The following is a 24559-nucleotide window of genomic DNA, read 5'->3' as shown; positions in this document are numbered from 1 at the left end:
AATATCCACTAATAGAGTAATTTGTTAAAAATCACTACACAACAATTTTGAGCATCGTGAAACGAAACAACAGAATGGAGCAAACCTTGCTTTATTTTTTTACCTGCTGTTGGTATGAAAAATGATCCTGCCTATGTTAATGGCACCCTGTGGTCTCTTTCAGAGGTTGGATTTTATTTCATTCATTTCATACCAGAAATTATGTCTAGGATTTACTATGCAAGGAAGAAATCAACTGCCAGGAGACAGAACTTTGCAGGCTCAGGAGCATCGTTTGTATGGTGGGTCTCACAATAACAGCATATATTTAACACAGTGAGAACAGAATATATGACTGTGAAAACTGAACTCTGATGTGGTAGCGGTGATAATGATTTAGGCTGTCAAGTTTGAGACTATCTCAGTTAGCATCATGCAGATGAGATGCCTGCAGGGATCAGAAGAAATCTGAATACTTGCAGTGTCACATATACAGAAACAAAGCTCCGCACCTACCCGCTCATTATCGTAAACGGCAACTCTGGGTTGAGTTGGGTCTGGGTTTTCAGCCACATTCACTGAAATCTAATCAATGTGGTTCAAATTTATGTGTGTACCCACCTGTTTGCTTTTTCCTCCTCTCAAACAGTTTTTTATATATCTCATCACCTTGGCTGCTGGCTACGGAAGCCCAAAAGGGGCCACTACTTCCTTCAGCAGTTTTCAGCTGTGCTGCCACAGTGGGACTCGGGGGACTTTGTGAGATTTCAAGCTGGCAAACGATTGTGTGGGAGGGGATAGTGGAGCCTGAGGTGAGGGGCGGTGTGGGAAATTGAGATGAGGCGCTCAGAGGTGATACGTTCAAGGATTATTATTAACCACCCTTTTTCCCAATTAATCGTCGTTTCATTTAAAAATGAAGATCTTGGACTTGAGGCAGGCTTAAATTTGTAGCAGTACAATATCTGCCTTATATGGAGGTATTGAGTCACTGTCATTTTTATAATATTTTTATCTTTTCCCCTTTATTGTGTCGTGCTAAGTCTCAGCTAAACTGCTAACTTGCATCAGCACTTCTGCTGTGCTGAAAAATTTCCCTTTCATCTTCTGATTATCTTTGTGGACAGATTTTGTCTATGCTTTGCTGCATTTTAAACCTAGTATTGATATTAATAGAGGTTGCCATCAGCAATAAACTTTAAGATAAAACAAAGAACTTGCTCACTAGGTGGATTTTCTCAAACGTATTTTCCATTCAATTCTTTGGCTTCCAACAGCTTGGGTAAGATCACTCCAATTGATCACACTTCCTCATGTCTCACATATTTTCTTCAAAATTTGGGCATTTATTCTCCAGTAAAATTATACTGGGTTTTATAGATTCATTGATCAAACTGTTTCCTTTCCTGCTTAGCTTTTCCTGAAAGTAAACTGAGTTTTTATGCAATAATGAATTATTGGGAGAAACATTTTCTGCTTGTTTCCACAGGGATAAGTAAGGTTGCGCTCAGAAATAAGAGGGGGAGGATCTTATTTACCATCCTTGTAAAGTGTTGTTAAATGTGCAAAATGAAACTCTTTCTGAGGGGAAGCCATGGACTTGCCTCTCTGGTTGCTCGCTGGTAAAGGCATCCCAGCACATCCACTTATGCATCATCTGGACATGAGTAGAAGTTGAAATTAAAATAGAGCAGTGGAGGCAATTCCTTCAGTGCTTTAATAAAAGAAAGATTAGCCGCGAAAGATTATGTGAATTTGAGTGAATTATTTAATGTATTTGAGCAGAAATATCTTTGTGCTTGCTACCTGGGTGTAAGTGGGGAATTAGCTTGGTGATAAAGAGAGAGAGATGTGGCTGAAGGAACGTGGAAAAAGGGCTTGTATTCAGAAAACACTGCTTAGATTCAAACACCACCCCACACTCCTCAGAAGCAGAACAAAAGAAGAAAATCCGTTAAGAATCGTTAAATAAGAAGATGCTGCCACTGGCTCAAGTGTCCGAACTGCTAACAGCTGCTCCTACATGCCTGCTCTCTTCTCAGATCCTTCCGTACATCATTGGAAAGAGGAGTACAGTGTCTTTGCTCTGACCTGATTTGACTGTTCCCATATTACATTACATATGGGACAGCTGCTCACCAACCATAGCAGGGTTCAGGAAGGGATTTTCCTGTAAAAGTGTCTCACCAAGGCCATTACAATTTTATATTTTCTTTACAGCATAAGTGTAAGGGAAGTTCGGAGAAGGAAAAGTTATTCCAAGTTAGGAGAGGGACTAACACAAATATGGGCGTGATGCAGTGCAGCGAGACTGCTAAAAACCTGCTCTCAGAGGTAAAATATACACCATGTGGCTGGTTAACCCTAAACTGTAGCAGGTAGGGGATGGTGGACTGACTCATCTTCACTTTTTGAAAATGGGAAGGACCTTGAGACCCAGCATATGGGGTTTCTGCCTTTCCTTCAGCGACTTTCTTGGACCAATGAGTTTGGGGAATCTGGTGTTCGAGTGTTGTTGACAGCAGTTGTCATGCTTACGGGATGGATACATCCTGTGTGTTCTAAACAAAGAAGTCTGTTGCGTAGTGCAACACCAGGCATCTATAACTATCCTATCCTTTCAGCCAATACCACTGAAAATGTTTAAGCTCACAGTTTTCTTCATGTAGCTGACAACACTTTATTTCAAATAATTGTGTGTATTCTTACCCTGCAGAATTACGGTTTGGAGACTGAAAACCTGAGAACTCTGTCTCACAAGCTGAATGCCTCAGCCAAAAATCTTCAGAACTTTATAACGGGTAGGAGGAGGAGTGGCCATTACGATGGCAGGGCCTCCAGACGACTGCCAAATGATTTTCTTACCTCTGTAGTTGACCTGATTGGTGCTGCCAAGAACTTACTAGCCTGGCTGGACAGGTAACTTACCCTTCCTTGGTCCTTTATGCCTGAGAATAATTCCTTGGGTTGTTTTGTATTTGTTCTTTCTTTCTTTCTTTTTCTCTTGTACTCTTTTAGACTAATATTAAAATAGCAGTTCTGGAAGTCTAGCTCTAAATTTTGGGTTGCAAATTTCTCAAATGTTGGAGGCAAAATGTAGTACCGTTTTCTGTCAGGATGGTCTCTAAGTTTTCTATAGTTAATTTTTCAGATTCTTTTCAATCTGATAACATTTTGAGCAAAATGAATGCTTTTGTACTGTTCCAAGTTGGCATCTCGCTGCCACAAGTGGTAGCATCACTGATAACTTCAGAAAGAAGGGTAAGGAAGAAAAGATAGTGGAGTTTGAACTGTACTCCAGCCATCAAAAAGGCACAAATAAGCAAGTCACTTAAGAATATTCAAAACAAATTGTATTACATAGTCTGAAAATTAAATTTTCTTATTGGATTATTTGTCAAGATTAGGATTGATGTATCAAGTACAATTGTGGGGTTGGTTACTGCTCAACAATCAACCACTGTTGGTTTTTTCCATTTACAAATTGAGAGTTAGATTAAAAGAATCTCTCTGAATAAATTTAGTTAAAATCTTGACTGTGGAAAGACAAACATAAAATAGCATCAGAGCATTTATGTTTCGTTCTCTTTCTTTGGAGTTATAGCAACTGATAGCATTATCTTGAATCTGAATGCTCTTGAATGTATAAATGGCACCTTAGAAATCACAATGAGAATGAATCACCCTTCTTTACCGGATTTGTATAATCCTAGTGACATCTTACTAACCTAATGCCAGCAGTCATATTCTTTCAGGCTATGACCTTGTCAGTCCTTATAAATTCAAATGGGTTCTGTTTCAGCCAGAATTTAGAAAGCCTGAAGAAAATCCGAGTGTGCAGGCAGCTGTTAGTGACTAAGTAAGCTTTAGTTTGCTCTCTAAATTAAGGTGCTAACTGCTGCTGAAGGGTGATGTCATACTAGAAATGCTGTCTTTTTAATGAGCTGCACAAAGTAAATCTGGGCTACTTATAATTATTTGGAAGCTCCTATTTCCACAAGAACAATGACTTCTGATGTTCTGGCCAAAATCCAATTTACATCCTTCCTGTCTGTGTTGTTTCTTGTTTCAAAGGAGTATTTTACAGAAGTAGTGTAGTTTGCTGCTGGAGATGATTATGATTAGGTACTTCGTATTCCTGTGGTGTAGAACTGATCTTTATATTACATAAATCTGCTTATACTATAAGCAGGAGTTATAATGCTTAATGCTGTATAAACCTCTCCTTCCTTTGTTACAGGTCTCCATTTGTCAGTGTGACAGAATATTCATTGCTGAAAAACAACATTGTTCAACTGTGCCTGGAACTAACAACCATTGTGCAACAGGTAGGAGTGATTTTCTTCCGCTCTGAGTCCTCTTCATACTGTTCCTGTACAAAACTGCAGTAGTAAAAATATCGCTTAGCTTTTACTTCACCTGAAAAAAAATGTTCAGTGTTACTTCTCTGTTCCTCACATATTCTCTTTCTCTGGTAGTGACGGGAAGGTTTTTGGACTTTGGTTATCCTCATATGCCTGAGTAGAGTGAAGGACAGAGTGAAGTTAAAAATAATCCACCTGGCTTCTGAGTAGGCTATTTCATGTCAGGTTATCTACCAGCATTCAAGTGTTAAACAAAAGAACAAAGCCCCAGCGGGAAGCAGCTTAAATACTGCTAACAATTTATTACAGATACATTACCCATGCTGACTGGGCCTGATCACTTGGTTATCGTGCAAATGCTCAGTGATGGCACTCAGGATGATCTGCTCTGCACCCTGTCCCAGTCCCAGGCTGACAAATCTGTAGCTCCCCGGATCTTCCTTCCAGCCCTTCTTGTAAATGGGCATCACATTTACTGACCTCCAGTCAACTGGGACCTACCTGGCTAACCAGGACTGCTGATAAATGATGGAAAGTGGCTTGGCGAGGACTTAAATTTCTTCAATTTCATCTCCATTCTTGGGAAGAACCAAGGCTGATGAATATTAGTCTTTGTATTTTGTGCTATTATCCTTAATTGATACTGTTCAGCTTTATTCCTTTTAGAAATTTTGTCCTTTATGCATTTTTGCAGTGCAAAACAAAGATCCTTTTTCTTTTCTTGGTTTAAAAATTCCTATGTAGGCATTTAATTATTAATATGCCTTTATTAAGCTTTCTCTTACAAGGTGTTTATAGCACTAGGCTATTTTTTATTTACAGACTAAGCAAAATTAACTTCTCTATAGTATAAAAAGTTTGGATTCCGATTTTGCCCTTCAGCTGATATCGCGCTTTGGGTTTTTTTTTCCCCATGGTCTATGTGAAAATAGTATAGTTTTGAATTGCTCTCTACATTTCCATTCTTTATTTCACTACTTTTAGCGGATGAAATTCAATTCTCCTCTGCCAGCATCAGTTTGATTCTTTTTTCATTTCATTTCCACTCCCAAACCTGTCCTCCTTTTGACAGCTTAAAAAAACTCCAGACTTTTACCATAAACTCCAAGACTTTCCGAGATGAAAAATATTTTGTTAGTGCATCAGGTCAGTTACAAATCAAATTTTACCTTTTTCTTATCTCACTGCCAAATCTGGGTTGTTTAACATTTTAGGTTTTAGGTCATATTTGTTCTCTGTGTGAGTGTGAAGATGAGATCTTGATTCAAAATTCATTGAGTAGAAAGAGTTCACTAGTTCTAGTAGAAGCTGGTTTTCTAATTACTTTTTTCCTGGTTACGTCAAAGATTCTTAAACCCGTGACAGATGCTTTTGATATGTGCATTAAACAGCACAAACAAACATTCTCTAAACAAAAATTTGTCTGTCTTGCCAAGGAATGTCAGCCCAACCAAGGCTCATTTTTTTCCAACAAAAGCCAAACAAAGCTTGTTCTCCCCTTTATTAACATTTGATTAACCTCACTGAGATAAATTCAGACACCACACTAAAGATTTTTACCTTATTTCTAGTCAAATAGTTATGTTTAAGATGAAGTACATGTCATTTAAAGCTATCTAGTTTGTACTGCAATTGGTAAAAATTGTTGTTCATTAGTAGCTTCCTGTAGCCAGTATAATTTTTGAATTAGCCCTCCTCTGAGCAGGTGGTTGGAACAGATAACCTCGAGAGGTTCCTTCCACCTGAATTATTCTGTGATTCAGCAAATGCCATTATAAACATGGGTGTTATTTTCAGTTTGAACTTTGCAGACTTCAGCTTTCAGCCCCTCAATCTTATTTTGCTTGCATTTACCAAAGAACACTTTGTTAGCAAACATCTGTTCGCTGTTTTCTAAATATAGATTATGATCAAGTCTTCACCTTAATTAAACCAAGGAAATAAGTTACTGTAGTGTATTTACTGGTGGACGAGGTGCTAAAGGGCATGGTTTAGTGTTTGATAGGAATGGTTGGACTCGATGATCCGGTGGGTCTCTTCCAACCTGGTTATTCTATGATTCTATATATTTTTCTGATTTAAGAGTAATCTTGTTCTTTTTAATATGTGAGTTCCAGAGGAGTTTGATTTTATGAATACAAGTGATAAACTTTTAAGTATCATTTTGTTATGACTACCATTCAAAGATCGCAGCAGATCTTTACTTCAGTGTTGTACTGGAAATTGTGTTCAATTGGCAAAGTTCTCTTCCAAGCTGCTCGTTTCTTCAGTACTTGAGTTAACTCATGCTGGTTTACTGTACTAAGTTAATGAACTAAATATTTTACAAGTATTAGTAGTTTTATGTGTTAGTTAACTGTCCTCAAGACTTGTCATAAAGCATTCTTTATGGTATCTGCAAATTTCAGTAGTACCTGCAATTTTTTCTTTCGGAATTATAAAACAAATTTAGGACCACAGGGTGGGTGAGCACAAGTCCTGCTGACCTTTTCTCCTTATGAATATTCAAAAGAGTGCTGTTGTATTTTATCAGAGTTGTGGAAGTGTATGGTACTTTTGAAAGGTATGATGTTTGGGATAGTGCAGAAGCTGGCTTGGGGAGAACACTGCTGCAGTACTGTTTTTATAACTCTTGTATTTTACCATCTTACAGAGGGTAAATAGAAAGCAGCTACTAATTATTTTAAGAGTTTTTTAAACTGAAAGAAAAAGGGACATTTTTAACATGTCATCTTGCTTATGGAGGATGTAGAAAGAATATGACTATAACCACTATTTATTTTCTGAGAAAAATAGATCAAAATTCTATAAATGTTAGTCCTGGAAGATTTTTTTTTTAATGAGATCCCGAGTGCATTGCTGTGTATCAGAGAAAAAGAAATCAGAAGAATATTGTGACCTACATATCTTAATATTTTAGCATAATATTGCAAGTGCTTTTAACCTCTCAGTTAAGTTTGTCTGATATACTATTTTAAAAAGTCAATACGCATCTATTTTGGAAGGAATCCCAAAGCCATTAACATTTATAATGCTAATGTAATCTTGAATGTGCAAAGTAAGTATAGCTAACATTAATTCTGCTCTACAAAACAGTAAAATTTCAGTTTTGCTATAATAAGTTCTCTATGTTTTGACCTGAAGTAATTAAGTTTGTTCAGGATGATGCTCATATTTTATTTCTAGCCCAGAAATTAAAGGCATCATTTAAAAAGAAGCATTAGATCTGAAGTCAAGCTGTAAGTCCTGCTGCGATCATTTTGTTCTCTTGGTACTTGGAGGGTTAAAAGGAGATAGTGGATGTGCTGTTTGAAATGTGTAAAACTTGTAGGAAAACCTGCCCTGGGCATCGCCAACCAAACTGACTAATTGAATTCTTTATTTTGCTGTAGAAAATAACGGTATGAATACAGAAGAAACATCAAAGGGATGCTTGACCATGAAATGCTAATATAAATTCTTCGTGTTGCTTGACACTCATAATCTTCTGATTTTAACTCGTTCTGTAACAATAATCTTTAAACTGTGTTCACTTTGAAATTAATTTCTCCACAAAAATGCCCACCCTCCGAAGTAAAGGTGACTCTGAGAGCTGAGGGAGGGACGGGTCCCTGTTCCCCTAGGCTGAGCGGCTTGGGGCTTGGCGGCTGCAGCTGCTCTGCGGCCGCCTCCGAGGGGCTGAGGGACAAGGTCCCCAAAGCAGCAGGCACGGGAGAAGGTCCAGGAGCTGGGTGTGGGATGGGACATGCCCGAGGATTTGAGCTGCTGGACAAGAAGAGCAGAGATGGGCCAGTTGGCTGCTGTTTCTCTTGCAGAGGATGCAGGCCAAGCTGGTCATATAGCTGATCTGCTCCTAGATTGGAGTGAAGAGGTTGGAATTATTTAATGGAAATTTAAAGCAATTAACTGTTATTGCTAACATAGTCAAATGTGGGAAAGAGGAAATCTTGAGAACTATAGGGAATCTGGAATTACTTGAGGAGATCTTTCAGATATATCAGTAAGTTGAATTAAGGGAAGAAAAGGCAAATAAACAAGACAGGTTTTTTTACTTTACATATCCTCCTCCTTAAAAATATGTCCTGAAATCCTCATCTTGTATTGTAGAAAGCTTTTTTCCAATGTGACGTGGCATTTGGAGAAGTATTTAACAATTTCACAACATAATCTTTCTGTGATTAGCCATTAATTCACTTAAATGTGATCAATCAGTGCCAGTGTGGCGTTACAGACAGGATTCCTGGGACAGACGAGGCCCCAGCGAGGTGGGAATCCCACCCCGCCTGGTTGTGTGGCGGCTTCTTCGTTCCCTCTCACAGGGCCCTGAGGCTCCTGCTGGCCACAGGACTGGGGCGTCCATCTCCCTGAACTCAGGGAGACACTGGGATACCTCAGGAATGTTTTCTCCTCAGGTTTTTCTGCAGAAAAGCATCCGTTTATGAGAGGGGGTGTCACAAGCAGGTGCTCGCAGTGTAGGAGTGCGGTGGGTGATGGTGGATGTTGAGGGAGCCTGATCCATGGGGGCTGCAGTTGGCCTCAAAGGTGGCTTTGCTATATTTTCCTTTTAATTTTCTGTTTTAATAAAACACAGCTCGAGAGGCATGTGTTGATTTGCAGTGCTGACAGGCCGAGAAAGGAGGGGTAGAGCTGCCTCTGTGCGCCTGGGCCCTCTCCTGTAGGGAAGGATAAATACTGCTGTGCCAGGGCTGCCTCTTGCTTTATGGAGAGTCACGCTGAGGAAATGTGCCAAACACTAAAAAGCAGGTAGATTTCTCTTAGGAATCTGTATGCTTTGTTTCATGAAAGGACAGAAATATTCTAGCCACTGTAATATCACTAAATCGAAGTGCAAGTTAAGGGGGTAATGACTCAAGTTATGTAAGATTTTATCCTTAAAATAATAACTAAAAAAAGGAGAATTACTTCTCTAGAAGTTACAAGTCTTAAGTAAACAAAGAGATTAATCAGGAACATTGTTTTTCAGGCCTACTTTAAATGGATTTATGGTGATGTTGTGTAGTGGAAAGCTGGAATGGAGTTGCTTTTTATGAGGCTTAAGGCAGGGAAACCTCCTTGATATCCCTGGACTACTGCTCCACATAAGCAAGCCTGTCTTCTTTCCCATCCCTTTCTGGTGTGACTTATGCCTTCCAAGGTCCAATCCTAGAGTGTCACCTATGTGACTTCTCCCAGGAGATGGGGCACTGCTGTTTCTTGTCCCTTGTGGAGACAACCAGGGCCTTGAAGCAAAAGAAGGAGTGAACCAAACTGACAATGTGGGCACATCACGTTTAACATCTTTAGCACTGTGCTTGTTGTCAAAATATTCTCTGTTGACTCTTCCTGCCCATGCTTTCCAGTAACACAATCTACCTAGTGGTGGGTCTGACTCAGCTGTCTGCAGCTCACACAGCTCGTGGAACAGCTAACAAAATTCTGCTGGTTTAAAGCTGGGCAATGTATCTCTTGCTCTGTGCATCACTGAATTTCTGGCATGCCAGATTAATTATATTCAATTACTTTTTGTCTCACTATCATGAATCTGTTCCCTCTGCATTATGTTTATATTGTTGCTAGTATTGAGAACGAGAGTTTCATGACTGTAAAGGGAAGAATAGATCCCTGAGGTTAACCAGACAGAAGAGAAGTCAAATTTCTTAAGATTGTAAAGTAAGCTTTAGGACATGAAAAAAACTGAAGAGATCATTTGTCTTTACAGGTACATCTGTTAAGAGGTAGTTATCAGCATAAAGCCTTCTTTTATTTCTTAATATTAAATATAAAAGAATGTGCATTAATTGTTTTCATTTTATTTTACCACAGGATTGTACAGTGTATGAAACAGAAAATAAAATTCTTCATGTGGTAAGTAATCTAAATATTCTGCATTGGTATTCTCTAATCCTACCTCATCCACTTAAATGATTTCTTAAAGAATTAAAGCTACAATAGGAAAATAAATTTACTATTTCACACAACTTCTAATTAATTAGATCAGTTGCTAAAAGTTAGCTTTCATAAATAAGATCAAACAGTTGAAAAGTTAAGGTTTGTTTTCAAAACCAGCAAGAGAGACCAGTTCACATTTTGTGATGCCCTGAAACCTGTTTAGTGCAAATTAGTTGTGTGTCCTACCAGCCTGTTTAATGACTGCCCTTGTACTTTAGATTTAATGGTCACAACTGTCTTTTTTTTTCTTCTTTCATCAATATAAAAAAATGGAGATGCTCTACCCAAACAATATTAATAAAATATTTTTTCACCTCAGATATTGTTTCTAGTTTCTGGGAAGACTGGAAGCTTATGGGGGATGGTATAATTCACTTAAGAACTATTCCTACCAAGCCTTTTCAGTCTTTCCTAAATTGGAAGTTTTTCAAGTTTAAGGCTTAAGAATCAATTTTCTTCTGCTATTCCCTAACTTATTCCTGTCTCGGCAGGCAAGACTAGATACTGCCTCTTGCTCTTCATTTCCACATGTTTCCCCGGGGTAGTGCTCTCTGTTACACCTACAGTTAATTACAAATACATAATTATTGTCTTAGATTGTTTCAGAAGCTTCACAATGCTGTTACTAGTGTAATACTCTTACTACGATTGCTGGCGTGGAATTCCAGCAGCAGATCCATCAGATCTGGTGCATTACTAACTGCGTTGGTTGTCAGACTGAGCACTTTATGCCTTCAGCACCAAAATGACAAAGGGGAAAAGAAGAATCTTACACAAAGTTATTGATTAACTATTGGCCTGTAAGTCCAAAAACTTTGTTTTCCTGGTACTGCCTCTGAAAACTTGTACTGACACTGAGACAGAGTTAAAACCTGCAGTGAAAGGGAGATCTCAAAGGATTTACAAGTTCAGATAAGCTTTTGACAAGCTCTAACGCAGTGTTGGGCTCTTTTTTTATTTTTTAAAGCCTTTTACACATACCCTGCTTCCAGCAGGGATTAAAACACTGTCATAAAACATTGATGTGCTGTTGAATTCAGAAAGCATGCAGTGACTTAGAGAAAAACTTAGTATTATGAACCTGATTCTGAAAAAAACTTCTAAAAGCTCCTGAAATCTTCTGGGATTTAGAGAGTGAGAGTGTGTGTGTGTGTATACATATATATATATGCACACATACGTATATGCACGTCCTTTAACTGACAGTTCTAACTGCATGTGACTTCTAGAAATACATCTTTAGGAGGACTGTTAGTTTTGACTTTTCTACCTGGTCTGGATTGAAGCCTGAAAAGGAAGAAGAGAAAAGATAGAAATTTCTAGGTTTAAGTATTCCATAGACTCAGCAGTGCCAATGATGAACTGTAAGGAGGCTGAGTCCCAAGGCAGTGAAACTTGTCTTAGCCTGAGCAAAAGCACCTGAAACTACCTGATCCAGAGAATCCAGGCTTTGAGAATCAATCTGCTTATCATTATAACTCTGGTTGAAGTGAGAGGAAACATCATTTTTCTCACAGCATCTTAAAAAGAAATATTTTGAGAATACTAAATTCATGAATAAGCTCTGTAAATTTTTCAGTTTTTGTGATCATTTTATTTCTAAGAAAACCCCACACACATTAAAGAAAATACTCAAGACAAATAATTGTGATGCTCCAAAGTAAAATTTTACATTTGTGAGAGATAGAATCTATAACTTTTAAACACATTTTGTTTTATTTCTGACAGGTATTAAGAGAGTTATACTTAGAAGTAAAGGCAGATTTATAAAATGATGATCCATGATTGACTTTCTTGACTGATTACTGGAGAGATTCACTGAGGCATAGATTTTGGTGGAAGAGCTCCTCACTAGGGCAGTGTGCGCTCAGGTGGTGGGATTGCAGGTACACAGTTGCCATTCCCTCACTGCTCTGCAACACAAATTTTATGGGAAAATAAATTATGAAGGAGTGATCTTCAGGATCACTTAAACTGCATGTCTGAGGCTCAGGGCGTTTGGACATCTCTTCAGCAAAATATGGATACCGGGACTGCTTCAATTCTTTAGACCAATATGGTGTATACCCATGCTAATTAAAAGTTACAGCCTGCTAGCTATTGTTTCTCTTGGCAGTAAATACAGATTATTAACTTTATTCATTGTACTGAGGCAGTAGTATCTGCCATACTAAAAATACTTATTGTGACGTTTAAGTTCGTATGACTTGTTCCAGACGTAGTGGTTTCCTGGAGATTTTGTTCTTGTTGTGGACCTTGTGAGAGAAAAGTTAGAAACAGTTTTAGGTGCTGGGTGGACTGTTAAACTGTATGTGGAGTTTTTCTGCAACAGGTACTGAATTTCTTGAAGAACCCATTTTTCTTTGAGGTTTTCTTAAGCGTGGCAGTATTGCGCCATCTGGAGAATGTGCCCTTTGCTTCTCTCTGGTTTGGGAACTCGTACACCAGGCTTTAGTCCTCTCTGTTTTTTTATGCCAAAAAATACTTTCTGAATCAGGAGGAGATCTTAAAGATTCATAAGAGTCAATTTGGTTGAAAACTTGTTTGCTGCATATTTCATTCTAAAGTTTATTTACTGAAAAAGTATTCACATGTGACAACTGCAAAGTTAAAACGTTACATCAGAAAGTAGAAAGTGCTTTCTCTGTGATTTAGTCTGCATCTAATCTGTACACATGATCTCAAATGGTAGGTTATAGGAGAGAGCCTTAGTGTGAAATCACAGCAATATTTTTATATGAGTAATTCAAAAGCTGCATGAAAGCATACACTGACAGACAGGGCCAGTCTGTAGAATAGTAATACCATACATTTTTCAAGTGAGTTTTATGTCTTTATGGGGAAAGACAAGACCTAAAGTTTTGCTTAGGGGTTCTGGCCCAAAGCTGAAACTGCTAGAAATATTTCTGAGTTTTGGTGCCCTTCAGATGCAGTCGTGTGTACCTGAATGTGATGCTTTGCATCTTTCAGCTAATGCTAAATACAAGTGCCACATCCAGTACTCCAGAGCTGTGCTTGGGTTTCCAGATGAGTAACTATACAGTGAATGGAAATACAATCTATAAATACAGTCAGTTAATTTATTCATTGTGACAACTTTATTTCTTTAACTTATATGTATGGTGTCAAACGAGATATTAGAAACCCTCATGCTTTTACAAATGTCTGAAACAAAACTTCCCTTAAGGGATTTCACTAGAATCTGCTGTAATTAGGGAAAATGAGAGATACTCCCCAAAGGAAAAATAGATGCATACAACACAACTGCAACTGGAAGGCTGTTCTGAAATTCATCTAAATGAATGCTTTCAGATTAGGTTCAAATATTTTTAGGCATAGACTTTCTGAAGGAGCAATGTAAAACACATGCAAACTTGGGAATCAATCTTTACACCTGAAGATTCTGAGTACAGCTCAGGTCCTTTCTGGCCTATAGACTCACTGTTTGCCTCTGATGGATAGGTTGAATCTATCGGTATCCTTGTTACCATCTATGCAATCAAGTCCCTGGTTTGAAGGTGTTTGTGTCAATAAGACTTCAGGATCTTTAGCTGGAAGGCAGGATAACCTAAAACGATAGCGTGCTTGTAGTGATATAGAGTGTCAGCTAAAGGATATGTTCAAAGAAGCATAAGAATTTACATCAGGAAATAGATTAACCAGTGCGCTTTTCTGCCAATGTGATTTTTCACAAAGGAAAGATTTTCTAGGCTGTATAATGTGAAATTCACCTACTTATCACCCTTGGTAGAGTCACTCATTATTTGGCAGCCAAAATAGGTTATTAAGTTTGTGTATGAGACACTTATGTTTACGTATTTCACTTCCCCTCCATTGCATTTATAATGATACACTCTTATGACAGATAAGATTAAGTTCATCAGGTATTTTTTTAAAAAAGAGTTTGTATTGTTGGGATGGAGAAGTAAATGATCTGTTTATTCTTAGTTAGTTTTCAGAATAAGAACTTCTTCACCAGTAGTTTCATTTTAATACAAGGAATCCTATTGACTTGTTTTTCTTTGTAGTGTAAAACCTTGTCTGGGATTTGTGACCACATCATTTCGCTCTCATCTGATTCTCTGGTGTCACAGTCAGCACATCTTGAGGTAGTTCATCTCACCAGCATTATGCCCAGTGAGGGTTTGGTAAGTAGCAAAGCAGTTTAAAGTTTAACTGTTAGAGTACAGAATACAAGTCTCAGTTCTTTAGGGTGATTTTTTTTTTGAGTTTTTCAAGAAATCAAAATGTATTTTCAAGCAGTATCCTACTTTTTTGGTGAGCTGAATCTGATTTCTGCAAGTGGTTTAATCAACATTTACCAAAATACAGGGATTGTAATTAAAAAAAAAATAAAACCAAAACCAACCTGGTTTGCTTAGGGCTTCATGTACAACTATGCAAGTATCTAAAGAAAAGTTATATGAATTGAACAGCCATATTGTAGGTTTATGAATGCGCCAGGGTAATCCCCAAATACATATATAAACAAATAAATTTAGTAAAATATCATTAATTAACATGCTTTGAAAATGATTAGTGGAAGGTATGTATTTGGGGTTTGCATAAAAATAGCTATCATCATTATTTTGAGGTATGCATATTAATTTGAGAATGATGCATTTTAATAACATGAAGGGGTTTTATATGCTTACAGAAGTTTACTTTCTGCTTAGGCTGATTGAGTCAACAAAGAACATTACAACAGCATAAAACACATTCAATTTTCATTCTGTGGCCTGGCAGATGCTTAGCCCGGGCTATAATTCTGAAGACAGGTACAATTTGCTTGCTGTGCTGCTGCATCCCAGTGGCCAAATGTATTCCCTTAGTGGCCTAGCTTCCCCTCCTGGTCTGATTTCTGGGTTAGTGCAGGGATATCCAGGAAACAGCAGGTCGGTATTGTTGCATAAGCTGTAAATCTGTCGGTGCATTCAACTTGTGTTGACTACTGCATCCTGTGAGCTAGCAGTCCACGTCTCTGTATAGCTTTCCTTTCTGTCTAGAAATGGGATGTATTTCTGCTGGTCCACTTAGAGGGAAGTTCACTATCAGTGCTGATGAGAACATGAACGCAGATAGGATGTATTTTCCTCAGAGATGATGGAGCACATCAAGCAGGGACTGGTATTGCCAGTGTTTCCTATTCGGTGACAGCTCTAGGACAGAAGGGGAGGCTGGTGGAGGACAGAAAGGACGTAGCCTGCATCAAAAGCAGCATATCCTGTCATGAGCTGAAAAGTTAACAGTGTGCCGTACTAGGCAAGTGTCTTTCAGGAGCTCTTGGGAATGAATGGTGTATGTTCTGAGCAGTTTGTCATAGAGGGTTGGTGTATGATCTAAACCTTTAAGGCAGGAGTGACCAAGTTGAGAGTTGTATTGTTGGCAGCACGTGGTCCTCCCTTTCCTCCAGGCCCTGCGCTCTTTCCTCATAGAACATCGAGCAGATGGGGCTTGTGCTGTAATAACACTGCAGGTTGGACTCGGTCACTGCGTGGAAGAACCACGGTGCAGTGCTCCATCCGCAGTGTCACCAGAAGTTTATAGCCAACAGAACTGCATGAAGCGGGGACTGCTGACAGAGGACGCAAGACAAATACTGCAATCAAAATTGCCTGGCAATTTTTTCTTTTATTATTTTTTTCAGAAGAAGTGAAATCACGGTGAATGACTGAGTTTTCTTTGCCTAATTGTGAAGGCACTATAACATGTTAGGTTAGAAAGTTCCTTATAATCGATTGTGCTGACACTGTGTTCTGTTTAGAAAAAAAAATATGAAAAGAGGGACTATAAATGGGAATAAAAGAAGAATCATGTGAAAAGGAAAAGAAAACATTAATCAGAATCAAATATAGAACAGAGTAATGAATTACAAATGCCTTTCTCATGATTGTATAGCAGTTTTTTTCACAGGATCTCTGCTCCATTCAAGGGAAAAATGAGTGCTATTCACTGAATGGAAAGTATTCAGAGTTCCATTTTTATCCTTATCATTCAGTGCAGGGGTTGAGGTCTTATTTACCACACTTCAGCTCAGCTCTGCATTCCCTTGAGTTACTAATTTCATCATGAGTTCTGTTTTTTTCACTTAATATGGCCTTGGTGAGTGCTTCATAGACATTAATTAATTCATGCTCAACATACTTGTGAAAATATTATAATTTTAGGTTTATTTTACAGATAGGAATCTAATGCACAGAGCCATTTATGTGAAAATCACCAAAAATTTGTTTTTCAGGAGAAACTTACCACAAAATTTTTCAGAACACTTGGATAGCATAAGTTAAAAATGCAGTCTTTCTTGGTTTTAAGTGTAGCTAAGGTTTTCAGAGCTACTGGAACTTCCAGCTTCAGATTCATACAGGGTTGAAACCTCCAAAATGAACACAATTATTTGCCCTTGGTGAAAAATGTGTTGTAAGTTACTCAGATTTATATAAGAATCCAGGTATCTGGAGTTATATTCAGTTGACTTAATTATAAGTTTTTCTCTGTTTTCAAAACTTCATTTGCAAAACCACTTTTATTATATGCCTTCTAATTTCCTCAACAAATGAGCCAGAAATCCTACAGACATTGCTTAAGCTTACACATAAAGTGAATTAATTTCCAGGTCCAAGTCCATGCAGCTCCTACACAGAGTCAGAACCCCTGCGGGGCAGTGTCTGTGTGTTTAATTGTTTAAATAAATCCTGTATCATAAGGCAATTTCACAGAGGGGCTGTAAGTCATTTAAATGTGTGCCTTCAGTTCTAGCATTTTCTAACCTTCGGTCCATGCTTTTATGAGTTTAGGAGTTGTCTTTTTCCTTTTTTTTTCCCTCTCTAAAGTGTCTCTTTTGTTAACATTAGGCTCATCTTATGCATTCCCCATGGCGCACTCTCTGCTGGTAGTTTCATGGCAGTTTGCTGGACAAAAGAATTGGCATTGGGAAGCACACGTTTTGAGTTCTATTCCAAGTTCTGTTGATTGTGTTTGCATCCCCATCTCCACAGGCATTTGCTGGCCTCCAGAAGCATACTGGGTTTTTTCCTCTCTTTCCGTTCCTTCCCAAGCTGCACCAGTTGCATGTGCCAGTCAGATTGCTCCCTCCGCTTCCCTTTAGCCGCTGAATTTTCTGTGGCAAATAATAAAACACCCTCTATTTCCATTTTGGTTTAAAGTAAAGATTGTAAAATGCTTTTTCTCCTGGGTGGCAGTACTGGGTATGGTGAAACCATTTACATCTGAAGTGTACAGCATGAGCACCTGAATAAGATGTCTGGAAGGCAAAAATTTTATTCAAACTACCAATTTGACAAACTTGAAGTAAACTCCCGTACTTGAAATGTGTCACACTGAGAGAACCATGGTGAGCTCTGACAGAAAGAGAACGTATCTACCCAAGTTTTTATGAAACAGAATAGAATAAAGTAACTTTAATGTTATGATTTAAAGAAATTCCCTTCTTTGGCTTTTAGTTTTTCAGTTCGTTGAGTTATTTATATTGTCAGTTGTAGCATGATGAAGGAAATTCGATCATTTTTGTACTTAAAAATGCTTTATAATAATTACTTTTCTTTCTGCTTAGACAAAGAAGTTTCCATTTTGTTGCATTGCATGGTAAACTTCATTTTAAAGTAACTATAACTTGTGGTCAATGAAATTATGGCATTATTTTAATTTTTAGACCCTTGTGTAACTGCTCAGTAGCAGGCTAGATTTTTCTCTGTAGATTTGTATTTGAAAAATCTAGTTCCCTGGAATTTAGTACATTTCAAAAGTTCACAGGCCAAGTTCTGAGTTTTGAATTCACAAAAGTTCTGTTCAGTGGTCAGAGAAAGCTGGTGCACCAGCACCCTCTTTAAATTTCTTGTCCTCTCACGATCAATCAGCCCTCGAGACAAGTTTGTGTTACTGTTTGCAGGGAAGAGGTACAGCTCCTAAGCTTGCTGCAAAATCCTTGGGGGTGAGGGTAGGTGAAAGGCTGTGCAAACCTGACTGTTAATGAGCTCAGACTAAGTCCAGAGCCGGCTTTGCTGTCAGCTAAACCAAGGCAGGCAAAGGGATCCTGTATTTCAAGTAAGATGATTGATATAGAGACTGTCCATAAGAGGAGAGCATGGAGGGGATTTAGAGGTTTGGTGGTTTTTTTCTTTTCTCCTGGATGATGATGGACTGTCAGTACGAACACTTTTTTTTTTTTTATTAGAGCCAGTATTATTTCAGATGTATTTATTTTTTAATCTTTTGAACTTGATGTGCTGTACATATATTTTAAGATGCTTCTGTGCAACCTGCAGCTTTAATCTTCTTTGATGAGATTAATGATTACTCTTAAGCAGGAGATTCTAAACAGGCAGACTGATGGGTTTTTATTATTCGGGTTTGTATCTTCTGATGTCTGAGGAATGTTTTGCTTTTGGAATGCAGTATTGCTTTTATTCCTTTTACCTTCACTTTCTTTGTTGTTCTCTCTGTGTCTGAAATTCCTTTCTACCAAACCTGTGGATATTTCTTGGTTACTTTGAAGTGACTAGATGTTCTCTGGATGTCACTGTTAAGCAGATAAGTTCCATCCCTTCTGCCTGGATACTGATTCTGGGACAGGATGTGCAGAGGAAAAGGCAAGAAAACTTGTTTGAGAGGGATAGCTGTTTGTCTTGAAGAGGAAGGACCAAGAGGCAGACGGAGGTGGGAGACAGCAGGAAAAAACCTGCTTCCCACTGAAGGTTTCCCATCCAGAGCCTAAGATGCATTCCAGGATTCGGAAGTTCCCTTATTTATGTGCTTTTTGTCTGTGAAACCCACTCACAAAACATTCTTGTTTAGTCTTAGCAATTAACTACTCTGTGTGTGTGCATGTGTGTATGCATGTATATATTTCAGCAATATAAACTTTTGAGGGGTTGTGCTAAACCCTGCTGGTACTGGTTAATATATGCCTGGAGGTTCTATTCTTTCTCTTTACAAATGCTGATTTTGAAAAGGAAGATGAGGGTGAGGGTGAAGCACACCAGTAACTAAAGTGGGGTTGACACAGACTGTCCTTTAGAAACAATATATTTCTAAATGTCAGTGTCTTTTCACATTGAAGTTTAAATCATTCTTTAACATACCTACACAATAAATAAAATACCTACCACAGAAAGCAACTGAGAGCTGGATGGAACTGTGCACGCTGTTGGAAAAGGAAAGGCAAGTGCTGACAGTCAGCATGGCAAGGGCAGGGGAGTTCCAGGGAGAAATGTTTACAGGGTTGGAAAGAGCAATTTGAAGCCCTGTGTTGGAAGCAGGGAACATATTTGGCCTCTAGAACAGATGACAGACTAAATAAAGACACTTTCAGAGCTGGTGTAGGCTCTTCAGGGAGTTCTTTTTAAGAATACTTTAAAATTTGTTTTGTATGTTAGGCTTAAAACATAAAAAATATTTTTGGAGCTATTATTTTATATATGTTAGATATGCACAAAAAATATGTTATTTATGTATTAAATAAAGTACTTGCAGTTTGAACTGTGTAAAGTACAAAAGTAATACATTTTTTATAATTTTTTAGACCAAATGTAATCTTTTGAGGTTTTCAGGGAATAGATGTGTCAGAGATAAAGTGCTGTTGTAATGGTCAACAGAAACAAGCTCTTTTATTGTTTTTGTTTTGGTAAAACCACATTGAAAACTCCATCCAGGATAATTTGAAGGCTATGAGTCATTCACTAAAATTCTTTATTTTATATATATTTTGCTCTTAAAGTTTAATAGCTAAGATGAAAGAGCAAGTAGCAAAATGTATGGTAATTCTCAGTGATTAGTCAGTTTTTATGTCTCGCAGATGGCAAATGCTACAAGATAAAATTGTAATTTGATTTTCTTTTTTCCAAAAACACATATAGCTTAGCAAGAGACTAAGGACTTTGTGAAGAAATATGTGATGAAATTTAGTGGAGAGTTTAGCATTATGTTCTCTTTTGGCCTTAAAAAATCTTAGTCCATTGGTCTGTTAAGTGGGGAATGAATCTTGTCAAAACAAGTAGGGTGTTAGAACTGTGATATTAAATTTGATATTAAAAGTGTGGCTGGAAATGTGTTACTGGAGTCTACTATGTGTTAAAATAACAGTCTTCTGCGATGGATGCAGCAAGGTTGTGAAACATTCTGGATGGAAGTTCACTGTGGAGATCCAGCGTAACACAAACTAGATGGATTTAAACATCTGTGTAAGATTTTTAATGGAAACATCCCATTTCCAATGAGAACCTTAAGGGTTTTTAATGATCCAGTGCCCTTTTTTATGACTTTCATTTGGCAAAGAGTTGGCAATGTTCTTTCCTGTTGCTGGGGTTTCCCAACTTCCATTTCAGACAGCACAAGATGATGCAGAATTACTGAAAGAATAATGAATCAGCAGTACAATGTACCAATTAGATTAATTAGATTTCAGAATTTGATGGATAACCGTATTATACGGAGAGATGTCAAGCTATGCCCTTACTCCTGAGAGGCAAGAATACAAGTCACTGAGCCTCACGGACGTTTAAGGCTCTGTGTGTGTGTGTGTGTACAGCTAGATAGATACCTACATAGCTTGTCTCTCTATGTCTTGTCAGCTTTCTCCTCGAAGCAGAATCCTTGCCGCGCTAATTACAAAGCTCCAGTTAGTTCATCAATCTCATTTTTCTCCATAAATTGGCAATATGAACACTGACCCATGTCTTTTCTGGGTTAGGCTATGGTTTCATTTTTATTGAATCCGTCACTCAGTGAAGATGAGGTATTTAGTTTCAAAGATGATTCCTGTTTGTGCTTTCATTTTTGACACTTATGTCATTAGTCATGAAAGGAGGTCAACTTAAATATTTCAAATACTGAATAGGCACAAGCTTTTATGCTGTTACTGAGTGTTGAATTCTGTCCAAAAACTTTATTTGAAATAAAAAAAAAAGCATTAAGTGAGAAAACTGCTGTTTATAATGGATCTCGGTACAGATTTGTTTAACTTAGATTTGCAAATGTTAATTGACCATGGTTCCTTCCAGTCTGTTCAAGTGTTATGGTCCTTAAAATGGAATAAACATTATATTTTAATTATCATCCAAACATCATTTGTTCATTTCCTACAAATATTACTTGCCTTTCTTGCTCTTTCTTCCAGGGAATGTATATCAAATCAACATATGATGGACTACATGTAATCACAGGAACAACAGAAAATGTAAGCTTCTTTATTCTAGAAGACTTTTATCATGCATACAAGTATTTTCTGTATATCTGCACTGCTTTTTTAATACAAAAACTTGCTTTAAATCAAGCCACTTTTTATTAATACTTTTTTCTTTATCTTTTCTATACATATACTGTATCACCTTTGCAAAAACTCAGAACCCTTGAAAACAGAGATGGGAAAATATCTATGATGAAGTGACTACTAACTGAAAAAGTAGAAAAAATAAAATCTTGAACTTCTGTCCTCAATCGTTCTTCAAATACACCTTTTTAGCTTCTGTGTGTATAAGCAATTCCATAAAACAGACTGTAAAATAATAAAATCTAAAATATTTACAATATCAGCAGTATGGGTAGATGTGAAAAACATAAGTAATGGAAAAAGTTAGCTTAAGATATTGTATTGTATATCTGACAGGTTATAGAGTAACATTTGGTAAACCCACTTTCAAAGCTAGTTGTAATTGCTGACAGGACTATCATTAAGAAGGGCGAAATTGTGGAAAGAGGCAAAGAGATTTTGGTACATGAACAGAAGGGGACGGATAATTTGACAACGTTCATAAAAAATGCTCATTAACAATCCAAATGACTGTTGTGTGAGGATGTTCAAAAAGTTCTTTAATGAAAATAGCCACTCCCGAAAGAATTGTATTAGGATGAGTTAAGCACTATTGTAGTTCCATGTTGTCTATCATCTGCAATGAAAATTCAGCAGAGGCTAAGAAAAATGTATTAATTATCATTTTAATTGTAGTTGCAGAAGTGTTAGGGCAATCTGAACCAAAAGCAGACAGATGTGCCGCAGCACATAAATCACTGTGACTGAACACAGAAAAACCAAATGGTGTGACAATAACGACAAAGTAGCTTCTGAATATCTTTCTCATTACTTACCTTGCAATTCATAATTACAAATTTGAAAAGTAAAACCAAAACAAATTTACTTAAACTGCTGCAATCTAAATACTACAACAGACTTTAGAGTAGGACCCATCCCTTCTGGTTTTCATGTAGTGTTTTAGTCTGTTTGCATTCAGCCTTGGCTCTGTTTAACAGCGTATAGCTGGGTAAATTACAAGTTTAGATTTTATAAAGCTAATATTGAAATTATGTAATGCTGACACCCAAGGAACATAAAATTAGCAGTGTGCAGCCAGCCAAAGATGTAAATACTTGCTGGCAGACATCAGGGCGATGCTGGCCCATATGGGTGAGCTCCATATGGGATATTTTGTTCGACTTGATTTATATATCTTGAGTCATATTACATCATACAGGTTTTGTCACTCAGTTTTTAAGCAGTGCAAACACATGGCAAGCCTGATGATTTGTGTGCCACCATTTGTGAAGACAAGTCTAATGCAAATTAAACTTTAAAATTTGTTTGTTTCTTTATATTAATGCCAATGGCAGCATATAGAAGTCTTAAAATAACTATGTGTGTATCTTGGGTCCTGAAACTTATGAATGATCCATCTCTCAACAGATTTTGTTCATAGATTGCATTGCTCATGCTGAAATTCTAATTCATCTTAGAAATACAATGCAGTTTGTAGGGAAAATATTTACATATCTATAATTAATATTCACAGGAGTTTTTTATTTTTATTTTGACTAAACTTTAGGTGTCACAACTTTTTGATGAGGGACCACCACAAGAAGTTGCTTTTTTGTTTTTGCTGAAAGTGTAATCACATGTGCAGATAAACCAGCTTCAAAGACCTTTAATTTCTGACATTTCAGCAAATTGATTTTTCATTCCTTTTGAAGGGATAATTGACCTTAGAGCCAGCGTTTAATTTTAGGAGATAATAGAGAGCTAAGTCTCATCAAAGTCAGGAAAGGAGCTAAAAAGAGAAAGAGCCAGAGCTTTGCTTTTCCAGTTAACTTCAACTGAAGTTAAACATTATGAGTGATGGTGTTTACTTCAGCTTCCTGCTTACCTTTCCTTCACTGCTTAAAGCAATCAAATTTGTCTAAGTCTCCCAAAGAGCTAGCCTGTCTCTGACATTATCTGTTTGTAAATTACTATTTTCTGTGTTCAAATGGTTAATCTAGTACTGTCTTGGAAGTGCTAGTGTTGTATCATATTCGTAGAGTATCTGCAGTGTACTTCAGCAGTAAAACCGCTATATAAAGCACTATGAAATGTGCTTTTCTGTTACACGCGTGGCTGGTCCAGCCCTGACCATGCAGTAAGCTCAGTACGTGTTGACTTAAGAGATTTGCTTCTATGTCAAGTAAATTCACTCAGTGTGTTCCCAGGAAGACTGTGAATGCTTATACTCCCCGTGGAGAAGTAAAGAAGCTGGTTCAACCATCAGAAAGGCTGTTCATCACCAGTGGAAGTGGGATTCTAGATTACTTCATTGAACTGCCATTTGTAACAAGGAAAAAACATGGTTCTTTATAAATACCGTTTTTATAAATATGACCGATTATTTTTACTTGCTAACAATAGCACTTCTTTGAGCACAGCTATCCTGCCTCCTTCAATGTTCACTGTTTTAATTCCTGCTCTTCCCTTCCCTCTCCTCACCCCCCATGTAAAGTTAATAATTATTTCTTGTCCTTAGTCTCCTGCTGACCAGTGTAAGAAAATCCACGCTGGTGATGAGGTGATCCAGGTCAACCATCAAACTGTGGTGAGTATTTTGGAAAGTCTGCTCCCCAGGCTTTGCCTTTTCTCACTGCTGAAGTGATAATAATTCTTCTTAGAAGGTAACTTTGCCAAATAGATTATTGTCTTTTAAAATATCATAACCACTGCTTATGCTTAAGAAGAAAAGGCACGAGTTGAGTCAGTAACCAGCCCAGAAGGATTAAGTCAAATTTACGGTGTGCACAGCTGCTATTCAACATCAAACTCTTTCTATAAAGAGATCCCAGAATATTTTGTTTAAGTTCCTAGACTTCTTGTCATAGATATGCAGCTAGTTTAACTTTTTCTCTTTAACAGAAATTTGCATTCTGTTTAATACAGGATTCAGATGCAAAATGTAGAAGTGCTGCAACAGCTGTATATACAGAATCTGTTGGAGGAAATAATGTAAAGATGATTA

The 24559-nt window shown here is 37.6% G+C and overlaps 1 protein-coding gene across 1 annotated transcript in view; it reads left to right on the top strand.

Annotated features, from left to right (window-relative positions):
- The window catches only part of LOC138726109 (connector enhancer of kinase suppressor of ras 2-like), a 162393-nt gene that overhangs the window by 75056 nt on the left and 62778 nt on the right, over positions 1-24559 (top strand). The window contains exons 3-8 of the mRNA XM_069867549.1: positions 2696-2898; positions 4220-4307; positions 10167-10208; positions 14321-14440; positions 21424-21483; positions 24074-24142. Coding sequence (XP_069723650.1) covers positions 2696-2898; positions 4220-4307; positions 10167-10208; positions 14321-14440; positions 21424-21483; positions 24074-24142 — 582 coding nt within the window. The remainder of the gene's footprint in view (positions 1-2695; positions 2899-4219; positions 4308-10166; positions 10209-14320; positions 14441-21423; positions 21484-24073; positions 24143-24559) is intronic.

Source organism: Phaenicophaeus curvirostris, chromosome 13 (assembly GCF_032191515.1).
Source record: "Phaenicophaeus curvirostris isolate KB17595 chromosome 13, BPBGC_Pcur_1.0, whole genome shotgun sequence".
NCBI classification, from domain to species: Eukaryota; Metazoa; Chordata; class Aves; order Cuculiformes; family Cuculidae; genus Phaenicophaeus; species Phaenicophaeus curvirostris.
This window is presented reverse-complemented; position numbering and strand designations above follow the sequence as displayed.